We start from the raw sequence: 12,848 nt of genomic DNA, 5'->3' as shown, positions 1-12,848 counted from the left end.
AGACAAGAAAGGGAGTGAGTTGTGCAAAAACATTAGAGGTTCATGAGTTCAGAGTTGTGAAGATGGATACCTTCTACTGTGTTGTGTGGCACTAGCTCCATGCTAAATGAAGGATAGAGTTCCAACTGTTCCATCATATCAAGATTGGGCATCCTTGAGGTGCTGTGGGCCACCAACAGAAGCAGAATTGTGATCTAACACTATCTGCAATGTTATGGCCCAGCATAACAACCATTTAACCATTATCATCAAACCAGTCTAAAGAAATGGGCATACCTAGAGCAACAGCAGGCATACCTCAAACTGAGTTGTCAACCTGGTGAAACTATAAATCAGGAGTACTGTGTGCTAAACAGCACTGACAGCAAATGATCAGGTAAGCAATTGCACAACCAAAGGATTAGGTCGAAGCTCTGCAGTCTTGCATTATCTAATCATGAATGGTGGTGGACATTTAAGCAATTCATTGGAGGAGGAAGCTCCTCAAATATCCCCATTCTCAGTGATGGAGGAGCTTTTACATTAATGCAAAAGATAAGACTGAAACATTTGTAATAATATCTAACCAGAAGTGCCAAGTAGATGATTCATCTTGGCCTCCTCAAGAGGTTCCCAACCTTCTTACATGTCAGTCTTCAGCTAGCTCAACTCACTTCACATATGTCAAAAAATAGTTGAAGGCACTGGATGCTGTAAAGGCTCCAGTCCTCAAAATAATATTTGAAGAGGTGTGCTCCAGAAATTGCTCTGCCCCAAACAATGTGGAAAATGTCCTAGGTATGTCCCATACACAGAAAGGAGGACAAATCCAACTCAGTCAATTACGAATACACCGATCTACTATCGATCATCAGTAAAATGATTGAAGGTATCATCAACTACTTTCAAGCAGCACTTGGTTAGCAATAATCTGTCCACTGATGCTCACTCCCTGGCTACCACCAGGACCACTAATTTCCTGACTTCATTACAGCCTCGGTTTAAGCATTGACAAGAATCGAGTTCCAGAGGTGACATGAAAGTGACTGCCTTTAACAACAAGGTTGTGTTTGACTGAGAATGGTATTGAGGAGCCCGAGCAAAACTAATTTCAGTGAGAGTTGGGGGAAATCTCTCTGCTCGTTCAAGTCATGTCTAATACATAGGAAACTGGTTGTGGTCATTGGATGTCAAACATTTCATCTTCAAGACCTCTCTACAGGTGTCTTCAGGATAGTTCTCTAGACCCAAACATCTTCAGTTGGTTCATCAATGACCCTGTCTCTGTCATGAGGTCAGAGGTGGAGATGTTTGCTGATGATTGCATAAGACAGCATCAGCAACTAGCCTGCAGAGACTTCATAATCCTTTTAAATAATACAAGCAAGCAATAAATATTGTTTAACGTTTTCTGATATAATATCAAGTTAGAGCTTCAGTGTGAAATTCAGAAAGTGAAGTGAAGGCTACACATCAGCATTATTACTGACTCATGTTGTTATCACCCTGTTCTGTGTGTTGCCAGTGGTCATTAGGCATGTATCTTCACATACTTACACCAAAATGGTGTCTTGCTCACTTCTACTTGGAAATTTTCTTGTGCACATGGGATCCTATCTTTTCCTTTTTGAGCTTGATGCAATCACACAACATCTTTAAAAAAAAGAGGTTAAATAGACTAATTGAATTATTAGTATGTTACAGGTACCTTTGATGGATTTCACTCAATCAGTTACTTGAAACATTATCCTGCACCCAGACTTTGTACACAGCAAGTTACCACATTTAAATTGATTCAAGTTAATTGTTTTTGATTGTGGATTGATTAATTGAATCATTTTAGGCATGGACCTTGTAAAATTCCCTGATCACTTTCAAGATGTTCCACAGTTCTTTTATATTCCCTGAAAGTGAAGATTAGTCCTAATTTTCAAAGGTTTCTCCAATTTATAACTTGAGAAGACCTTTTCTTATGCTAATGTAATTAGTGAAGACTGGTGAGACAATTTTAATTCATACGTATAATGGGATGATGGATAAACAAATAGAAGGTGTCTATAGCTCACTCACAGTCTGGTAATGAGACCTGAGTTATTTCATGCAGCAAGTGTGGAAGACAGAAATTTAATCAGATTGCACACTAGGCTCATTGATGGTTGGAGGGTGGAGAAAATAGGCTATCCTCTTTTCTCTCTCATGCTTACCTTTTCTCGCTGGAGAGTTATTCCTGCTGTATAACATAACATTTGCTTTGCCAAAAAAAAGTATGAATTGATCAGAAATACAAAATCTGCGTTTTCCATATTTGCTTCAATTATTTCTTATTTGAAGATAAACACACAAGCTAAATTGCAGTTCTGAGAAGGTACACAATTTTTTAATTAATAAATAATATCTCAGCTGGTCAGTTGCAGTGTATTAATCATCTTGAATCTTATCTTCTCTTTCTTCTGATTGTTTCTGTAAATACCATCCATAGACGCTATAATCTACCATTTTTTCCCTGACTTGAAAAGTCAGCTAGATTAGTCATGTCCTTCACAAAATGTTAGTAGTTTAATTTGACCATCTGATACTTTTCCAAATGGTTGTCTATATTGTGTGGTACCTTTAAACTTAAATATAAGAAAATGCTGTGAACCATGATTACAATTATTCTTTATTATTAACCTTTTTCTGCTGACAGCGTATGGAACTACAGTTTATTATTGCCAAATTTGATGCACGTGGCTATTTTCTTGATTGGGAAAAAGTAACTGGAAGCACTCTACAGGTAATCTTTGTAAAATATTTATTATATAAGGTGTTATTTGGATGACCTTTACTTTTTATTAAATTTCAAACGTTAAGTCTCAAAACCTCACTTAGTTACTATCTCATTGATTTCTTGTTAAATTTTATCATAGTTAATTGTCAAATTATTAAATATTAGGAAGTCTGGAACCATTGTTTTCTATTCATGCCACTTCCAAATTGACCACTCTATCTCTCTCGCTGGCAACAGTGTGATTAAGTCAATCTATTCTCATCCTTATTTTCACATTTCACCTCTGAGCAGAGGTTCTGATCTCATATTTGCACCACCATCGATTCTTCCCTTTTGCTCACTGGAACATTGCCCAACTTCACCCTTATTGAGAATCGCAAAATTGTTACAGAAGGAGGCAAGTTGGCCCCTAGTGCCTACACCAGTTCTATTGCCTTATATCAATCTCCTTCCTTTTCCCAATATCCCTGCACACCATTTCTATATAAAGAATAATCCAATGCTCTGTTCAGTACCTGAATTGAACCTAACTCCACCACATTTCCAGACATTGCATTCCATACCCTAACTACTTTTTCATGACAGGGAATAGATTCTTCCTTTCTACTTATTCACCACACTCATGATTTTAAAAACCTCTATCAAATCTCCTCTCGGCCTTCTTCTGTCCAAGGAAAACAGTTCCAACTTCCTCAGTCTGTCCTCATAACTGAAGTTTCTCATTCCCAGAACCATTTTTGTAAATCATTTCTGCACTCTGTCCAACACAATTCACATCTTTACTATGATATTAATACCCACAACTCTACACAATACTCCAGCAGATGTCGAACAAGTGCCCTGTGCAAGTCAACATCACCTCCTTTTATACGCTGTCCTTTTAATATAGGGTGGAGGGGAAAGAGAGTGGGGGGAGGTTGGCAATGGTCTTGGACCAAGTAGTCTTAGGTTAGTAATGTCCTTTAGGAACAGAAACTGCCATCTTACATGCTCTGGTCTACATGTGACTCTCAATCCATAGCAATGAGGTTGACTCTCAACTGTGCTCTGAAGTTGTCGAGCAAGCCATGTAATAATCAGTGCAAAGTCTTAACAGAGAAATGAAACTGGCATCAACCTAGGCAACTGAGGAAGTGGCAACACTGAAACAGCTTCTTACCCCAAGTGCCAAAATTGAAAGCGCTCAGAGACTATTCATCTGATATACCTTACAGTCAATGTCCCAGACTCCACCATCGCCAATAAAAGTGAGTAAAGGCCAGGCATTGCCCATCTTCAATTCTTGAGAATCCATCCACCACCATTCATGGCATTAAAATCATGTAATCCCCCAGTATCAACATTCTGAGGATTACCATTGACCAGAAACTCAACTGGACTTATCACATAAATGGTTTCTACAAGAGCAGGTCAGAGGCTAGGAATACTGCAGTGTGTAACTCATGTTCTAACTCTCCTGTCCGCGATCATAAGGCGCAAGTCAGGAATGTGATGGAATACTCTCCATTTGCCTAATTGAGTGCAGCTCTAACAACACTCAAGAAGCTTGACACATGCAGGACAAAGCAGCCTGCTTGATTGGTACCACATGCACAAACATATGCTCCACCCAGCACTGATGCTCAGGAGCTGCTGTATGTACCATCCATAAGATACACTGAAGAAATTCTCCAAAGATCCTTAGACAGCATCTTCCAAACCCACAACCACTTCCAGATAAATGACAAGGGCAAAAGATCCTTGGGAGCATCACCACATACAAGTTCCCCTCCAAGCCATTCACCATCCTTAGAAATATATCAAAATCTTGGACTCTGATGGCATTGTAAGACTATTGTACAGTGTACACCACGTGGACTGTAGCAATTCAATAATTGCACCATCTTCTCAAAGGCAACTAGAGACAGATAATAAATACTGATCCAACCAGTGATGCACACGTCCCACAAGTGAATATAAAAAAGCCAAGTGCACTGTATGCTTTATTAACTGCTTTCTCCACTTGTTTTGCTATCTTCAATGACCTGTACAGATACACATTCAGGCCTCTCTGCTCCAGCAGCCCCTTTAAATCATGCACCCTATTTTGTATTGTTTTTCACAACCAAAGCGCACTATTTCACACTTCTCTGCATTGAACTCTTTCTGACACCTATCCGTTCACTGCACCAACCTGTTAATATATTTCGGGAGTTTTACACTGTCCTCCTTACAGTTTACAAGTTTTCTAAGTTTTGTTTCATCTGCAAACTTTGAAATTATCCCCAGCATACCAAGCTCCAGATCATTTACATATATATCAGGAAAAGCAAAAGTCCTAATACTAACATACTAACTCCATGGGGAATTCCACCACAAATCTTCCTCCAGCCTGAAAAAAATCCATTGACTGTTACTCTTTGTTTCCGCAGTTTGCCAAATTTGTATCCATGTTGCTTTTATCCCTTTCACACTCTGGCTTTCTTCACAAGTTTGATGTGTGGTGCTGTATCAAATTCCTTCTAAATCGAAATATACCACATCAACAATGTTGTCCTCATCAAATACTTGCTGTTATATCTTCAAAAAAACTCAGCATGTTAGTTAAATATGATTCTCCCTTTTAGTAATCTGTGCTGACTCTTCTCAAACAATTCAGCTTTTTCCGGGGATTACCAATGGGGATCCACAGGGATCAGATCAGGGATTGCAACTGACCCAGTATAATCTGGAAAAATGTGATGTTGTTCATTTTGGAAGCTATTTAAAAAAACAGCATAGTAACTGTACAAATCTGCAATACACCAGGACTTGGTGGTACTTGTGCACAAAACACAAAAAGCTAGCACACAGATGCAGCCCGTAATCAGGAAGGCTACTGGAATGTCATCCCTTATTTCAAGGCAGTTGGTGTATAAGAGGAAGGATGTTTTACTGCAACTGTACAAGATGCTGGCTGAGACCATATCTGGAGTACTTTGAGCAGTTTTGATCCCCTTATTTAAGGAAAGATATTGATTCATTGGAGGCAGTTCAGATATGGTTCACTTGATATGGAAGGATTGTCTATTGAACAAAAGCTAAAGTTACAAATCACACAACACCAGGCTATAGTCTAACAGGTTTATTTGGAAGCACTTTCAAGGCGCTGCTTCTTCATCAGATGGTTGTCCTGATGAAGAGACAGCGCCCCGAAAGCAAGTGCTTCCAAATCAACCTGTTGGACTATAACTTGGTGTTATTTGATTTTTAACTTTGTCCAACACCAGCACCTCCAAATCAGAACAAAAGCTAAACAGATTGGAATTTAGAAGAATGAGAGATGATCTCATTGAAGCGTATAGGATTCTTAAGGACCTTTCCAGGGTAAATTCTGAGAGGATGTTTCACCTCATGGGAGAGTTTAGGACCAGAGGGCATCTGGGGATAAAAGGGTGACAATTTAAGACCAAGATGAGGAGGAATTTCTTCTCAGGCTTGTGAGTCTTTGGAGCTCCTTGCCACAGAGAGCTGGGGTGAGAGTCTTTGTGAATATTTACGACTGAGAGATAGATTCTTGATCAGTATTGGAATGAAGGGTGAAAGAGAAAAGGCAGGAAAGTGGATGTGAGAAATATTGAAGCAGCCATGATCCTACTGAATGGCTGAGCAGGTTACTCCTGTTCCTACTTCTTATGGTCTTATGCTCTTACTAATTCTATCCCGACTAATTGTTTCTGGAAGTTCCCCACTGCTGAAGTTAAACTAATCATTCTGTAATTATTGGAATTATCCTTACAATCTTTCTTGAACAAGGTTGTAATGTTACAATCCTCTGGGTGTCTGGCACTTCCCCCATGTCCAGGGAAGACTGAATGACAGTGACCAGTGCCTCCACAATTTCTATCTTCACTTCTTTAAAATCCTTAGTTGCACCATGTCTTATCAACTTTAAGTGCCAACGATTTATCCAGGATTTCTTCCTTAATAATTTTGAACCCTTCTAGAGAGCGAGAGAGAGTAGATTTTATTTGTTATTTCTACCATATACAACTGATACAGTAAAAAACGAGCCCGCGTTCCTCCAGGACCAAGGTGCTACATGGACAGCACAAACCACACGATCGTACAAAAGGCGGCATAAAATGCAAAAGAAGTTCTAGTTCTAGTTATGGAGTTTCCTCCTGTGACACCATGGCGTGGACAGCACCCTCTTTTGTTGAGAGAGATGCAAAGTATTCACTTAGCACCTCAGCCATGTCCTTGCCTCCATGTGTAAATCCCCTTTTTGTTCTCTGATTGGCAATACTCATCTTTTAATGACTGTCCTACTGGTTTTGTGCTGAAAACTTGCAGATTTTGATTTAATTGCTAGTCTATTCTCATACTTCCTCTTATTTACATTTTCACTTCCCATAAGCCTTCGGTATTCCAATTGATTCTTCATTCCACTGGTGATTAAACATTTTCCCATAAAGTGTAGGAGACTAAGGGATGACCTCATAGATGTTCATAAAATTATGAGGAGCATAGATAAGGTGAATAGCCAATGTTTTTTCCTCAGGGTAGGACTGTTCGAAACTAGAGGACATAGGTTTAATGTGAGAGTGGTAAGATTTAAAAGGGGCAACTTTTTCAAACAGAGGGTGGTGTGTATATGGAATGAGCTGCAAGGGGAATTTGTAGAAGTAAATACAATTTTAGCATTTAAAAACATTTGGATAGGAAGGTTTCTTGGGACATGGGCCAATAGCAGCCAAATGGAAATAGTTCAGTTTAAGAAACCTGGTCACATGGATGAATTGGGCCGAATGGTCTGTTTCCATGCTATGTGCCTCTCTGACTTTATGGCCTACATTTAACCATTTGTTATCCACATTGTTGACTACTCAGTGCAATCCTGTCTGGTCTCCCACGTTCTGTCCTTCAAATTGCTGTTGACCATGACTTAATTTGAATCAAATCCTGTTTACCTCTATCCAGCTTTATTTACCGATCTACTTTGGCTCCAATTCAAGCAATTTCTTAATTTTAGAATAACCATCCATGTTTTCTAATTCCTCCATGTCTTTCCTTTTCTCTATCTACTCCCTAATCTCCAAAGGCTTCCAAACTATCTTCACCTACTGACTATCCTCGATTTGAATTGCCTAGGCCTTCTGTTGTCATAAATTCTGGAATATCCTTCCTGTTCTACCTCTAAGACACTCATTGAAACCTATCTCTTTGAACAAACATTTGGTCACATCACCTAGTTGGCTGGATTATGTGTTCTGAGCTGAAAATGTGTTGCTGGAAAAGCGCAGCAGGTCAGGCAGCATCCAGGGAACAGGAGAATCGACGTTTCGGGCACAAGCCGTGTTCCCCTGCCAAATTTGAGGATGGGGTAGCATGCAAAATTCAGCAAGAGTCTTGCTGAATTGAGCATTTACCTGCCTGTACATAGCTCCACATCAATCAAATGAAGACAAAGGCTTTGTCAGGTATCTCATTCTCCCTTTGGCTGCTGAGACTTCTACATGACCAATTTATGGAAGTCACTTAAGAGGATGGTCCATGCCAGTCAGTGAGCCTTGCAGCCTTACTCATTTCGGACAGATGTTGGGCAAAAATGATCTCTTTTAAAGTTACCCTGGGATAAACAGACATATCTCCAGTTATTCTTCTCATTATGGCGAGCAAGAGGGGATTTAGCTTTAAATTGAGGGGTGATAGATATAGGACAGATGTCAGAGGTAGGTTCTTTACTCAGAGCAGTAAGGGCATGGGATGCCCTACCTGGAGCAGTAGTAGACTTGCCAACTTTAAGGACATTTAAATGGTAATTGGATAAATATATGGATGATAATGGAATAGTATAGGTAAAATGGGCTTCAGATTGGTTGCACATATCTGCGCAACATCAAGGGCCTGTACTGCGCTGTAATGTACTGTGTTCTTTGTTCTCCTCCACCCTTGCTTTTGATACCCACCTTCTCCCCATCTCTCAGTCTTCAGTGCCTACTAGAACTTTGGACCCAGATTTGTCTGGACTTCTCAACATATACTTTCTGCAATGGACACGTCTCCCAGTGATATGGTTAGCAGCTTTGTGGTACAAGATTTTTTCCCAAGTGGGGCAGAATGGGGATCTTATTTTAGATTTAGATTATAGAATCATAGAATCCCTTCAGTATGGAAACAGGCCCTTCGCCCCAACAAGTCCACACTGACCCTTTGAAAAGTATCCCATCCTACTCTATTACTCTACATTTGTCTCTAACCTACACATCCCTGAACACTGTGGGCAATTTAGCATGGCCAATTCATCTAACCTGCACATCTTTGGATTGTGGGAGGAAACCGGAGCACCCGGAGGAAGCCCATGCAGACAAGGGGAGAACGTGCAAACTCCACACAGACAGTTGCCTGAGGCTGGAATCAAAACCAGAGCCCTGGCACTGTGAGGCAGCAGTGCTAACCACTGAGCCACTGTGCCGGTGAGAGGCATTCATGAGAGGCATGGATAAGGTGAATGCACTCAGTCTTTTTCCCAGAAGTTGAGGACTAGAGGGTGTTAGTTTAAGGTAAGAGGGGAAAGAATAAAAGGGGACCTGAGGTGCAACATTTTTACACAGAGGATGATATGCATATAGAATGAGCTACACAACATTTAAAAGGCATTTGGATAGGAAAGATTTAGAAGGATGTGGACACCGTGCAGGGAAATAAGGTTAGTCTGGATGGACATTTTGGACAGCCTGGACCAGTTTGAGCATGTCTCCGTGCTGTAGGACTCTATGACTGTATAAGTCATGCTAACAACTAGTTAATGCTTAACTGAGACTACAGTAATTGGTTACTGACTAAATTCAACCTAACACTGATGTGGCTAGATGTGATATTGTGTTCTATAAAGCTGTTCAGACAGACAGGAACATTTTATTATTTTGGAGATGCTAGATAAGTTTGGGTTGTCCTTATTTATTTGCCTTGAGGCCTATTTCATCACATTAATACATGTAAAATATTGTGATTCTCCTTTAGATTAAGAAAAACACATCACTAATATTTCCAGTTTCCAAACTATCTAAGTAGGAGATACAATATTAATATATATATATATGTTTTATATATATATCAGACGTCTTTTGTTTTTAAGTTACTAGGTTTTAAGTCTATCTATACTTACAGTCTAAGCATAGCCACAGTTTATTTTGATATGAGAGTAAATGTTTTATTTATTGTTCATCCTTACAGTTGTGCCCAGATACCATGGCTAAACTGAATGCTGCGTATGTCTTTGGAATTACGTATCAGCAACAAGTGAGTGGGACTAATGCTATTCATTACTAAATGATATCCAACTTTTTATGCTATATTTAATCTATAGAGATATAGAAGTTTATTTGTTTTAGACTTGTAACACCACCTTTAAAGAAATCAAAGACAGGGAAAAGAGGGAACTGCAGGCAAGTTAGTCTGATACGACACATGAGGAAAATGAAGAAACCCATTCTCAATAAAGCAGTAATAGCACTTCGAAACTTGAGTAAGCAGAGTCAGCATGGTTATTTAAGTGGAAAATTGTGCTTGAGAAACTTACTAATTTTTTTTACGATGTAACTCACATCATACATAAAGGGGAACTGATGGTTATAAATTTTTGAATCTTCTAAGTTATTTGACAGGATGCAACATTGTAAAACTTTACACAAGACCTCAACTCTACATTCCTGCCTAAATCCAATAATCTTTCATTCCATTGCTTGTCAAAAGTCTATTTACTTCCATCTTAAAAATATTCATAGATAATGCCTGCTTTTGAGGAAGAGAGTTCCAAAATGTCACGACTTCTTATTTTAAACAATGACCCCTATTTCCAGGGAATTCCAGTATTTTGATCCAATGACAATGAAGGAATGAAGATGCATTTCCAAGTCAGGATGGTTCGAGGGGAACTTGCTAGTGGTGGTGTTCCCATGTATTTGCTGCCCTTATCCTTCTAGGTGAAAGTGGCCATGCGTTTGGAAAGTCCTGTCGAAGGATCTTTGGTGAATTTCTGCAGTGCTTCTTGGAGGTAGTACACACTGCTGCTACTGAACATCAGTGATGGAGGGAGTGGATGCTTGAAGATTTGGTGCCAATCCAGCGGACTGCTATGTCTGGATGGTGTCAAGCGTCTTGACTGTTGTTGTCGCTGAATCCATCCAGGCAAAAGGAGAGTATTCTATCACACTCCTGACTTGGGCCTTGTCGATGATGGATAGATTTGGGGAATCTGCAAATGAGTTACTTGCCACAGTATTCCTAGAACCTGACCTGCTCTTGTAGCCACTGTGTTTAGCCAGTTAGGTTTCTGGTCAAGAGTAATGTTAAAGATGTTAATAGTGGGGGATTCAATGATGGTAAACCGTTGAATGTCAATGGATGCTGGTTCTATTGTCTCTTATTGGAGATGATCATTGCCTGGCATTTGTGCAGTTACTTGTCCAGTAGTAACATCAGTTGGGATCATAACATTTTCCATTTCAAGCTTCCTTGATTCTGTATCTCTTTACTCTTTCTTCCTTTCCTCTTCAAGTTTTTTTAAAATTTCTAACTGTGTCTTAGCTCATTGCAGTTGTGATATTTCAATTTCAGATTTCTCTTCTACCAATTCTAAATGTTGGCTATCCCTTGGAGTATTTCTTCCTTATGAAATCCTACTTTTATTTCCACCATCGATTTATCTGCTAACTCTCTCAGTTTAGATTCAGACAGAAATTTCAAATAACCTACTGTTACATCTTCCATTTCTTAACATGCAGATCATGCTCAACAGGCTATTACAAACTACTCCTGTTACCATTTTTTATGATCTTACGTTTCTAAACAGTATCTGTTTCCATGCTGTACATCTCTATGACTCTAAGTTTAGTATTTTGTACATTTTATGCTTCAATTTATCTTTTTTGTAAAATAGTTAAGCATAGATTAATTAAAATGTAATTTAACTCCAGTCTGGAAATGTAACTTATTTAGAATGGTAACATTCTTCAGTAGAATGGCTTCTTCAGTACTTACTAAATGTCTTTACAAGTTTAAATCAATAAAAAAATCTGCTGAATAAGCTATTGCATTGTAGCATAACATGATAACGTTCCAAAATTGTTACACTATAGAATAGTTGTACATCTATTTACATCTTCAATACCAAGCAACTTTCAAGTGTGTCCCAACAAGAGAATAAATCAGTTACTTACCCATATACCTCTTAGAAATCTTTGTTGACTGATCCAAGTTAAAGCATATTTCACTAAATGCTATTTAGGAAAATATCATGGGTTCTCATAGCATTCTAAGAATTTCATTTTAAAAAATCTGTCCTGTAATTTCCTGAATTATCTGTTTCATTTTCTTAAGAAAAAAATTATATTTGTAACATGGCATTTTGGCAGAATTTCCTTGCAACTGATTTCACAATTTACAGTCAGAGACCACAAAATTTATTTCCCAGTTTTCTTCAGTTAGTTTTATAGACCTAAGACTTCAAACCCTAGATTGCCTAACTTTTGTAAATGCTTTGGCATAATTACTCTTTAAATGGTTAACTCCAGTTAACTTTTAAGCGCAGATAAAAACATAACTTACATTTATATCCTGCCTTTCTGACCCTTGCACAGCCCGAAATATTTTTCTTTTGCCTAATACCTGTATGTATTTAATAGATTTTTGAAATAGGACAATTAATGTGCCTAAAAATGGAAGTAACGTTCTTAACCATGATCCAGAAATTAACACATTTTCTAAAATTCTGTAAAGTATGAGGAAAATGGGAGACTAGTAAGCAATGGGATATCTTACATAAAGTTGTTTAAAAATTACCTAGAATGAATTCAGAAGACCAGTAAAGCAGATTTTGGGTCAGAGAGGTAAAAACAATGACTGCAGATGCTGGAAACCAGATTCTGGATTAGTGGTGCTGGAAGAGCACAGCACTTCAGGCAGCATCCAAGGAGCTTCGAAATCGATGTTTCAGGCAAAAGTCCTTCATCAGGAATAAAGGCAGAGAGCCTGAAGCGTGGAGAGATAAGCTAGAGGAGGGGGGGGGTGGGAGAGAGTGGCATAGAGTACAATAGGTCAGTGGGGAAGGAGATGAAGGTGATAGGTCAGGGAGGAGAGG

General features: G+C 38.9%; 1 protein-coding gene across 1 annotated transcript in view; it reads left to right on the top strand.

Annotated features, from left to right (window-relative positions):
- Window positions 1-12,848, top strand: part of tmem67 (transmembrane protein 67) — a 195,947-nt gene that overhangs the window by 73,946 nt on the left and 109,153 nt on the right. Inside the window, exons 10-11 of the mRNA XM_043688078.1 lie at window positions 2,666-2,752; window positions 9,944-10,009. Of these exons, the coding sequence (XP_043544013.1) occupies window positions 2,666-2,752; window positions 9,944-10,009 (153 nt within the window). The remainder of the gene's footprint in view (window positions 1-2,665; window positions 2,753-9,943; window positions 10,010-12,848) is intronic.

The sequence above is a fragment of the Chiloscyllium plagiosum genome, chromosome 4 (genome assembly GCF_004010195.1).
Source record: "Chiloscyllium plagiosum isolate BGI_BamShark_2017 chromosome 4, ASM401019v2, whole genome shotgun sequence".
Taxonomy (NCBI): Eukaryota; Metazoa; Chordata; class Chondrichthyes; order Orectolobiformes; family Hemiscylliidae; genus Chiloscyllium; species Chiloscyllium plagiosum.
This window is presented reverse-complemented; position numbering and strand designations above follow the sequence as displayed.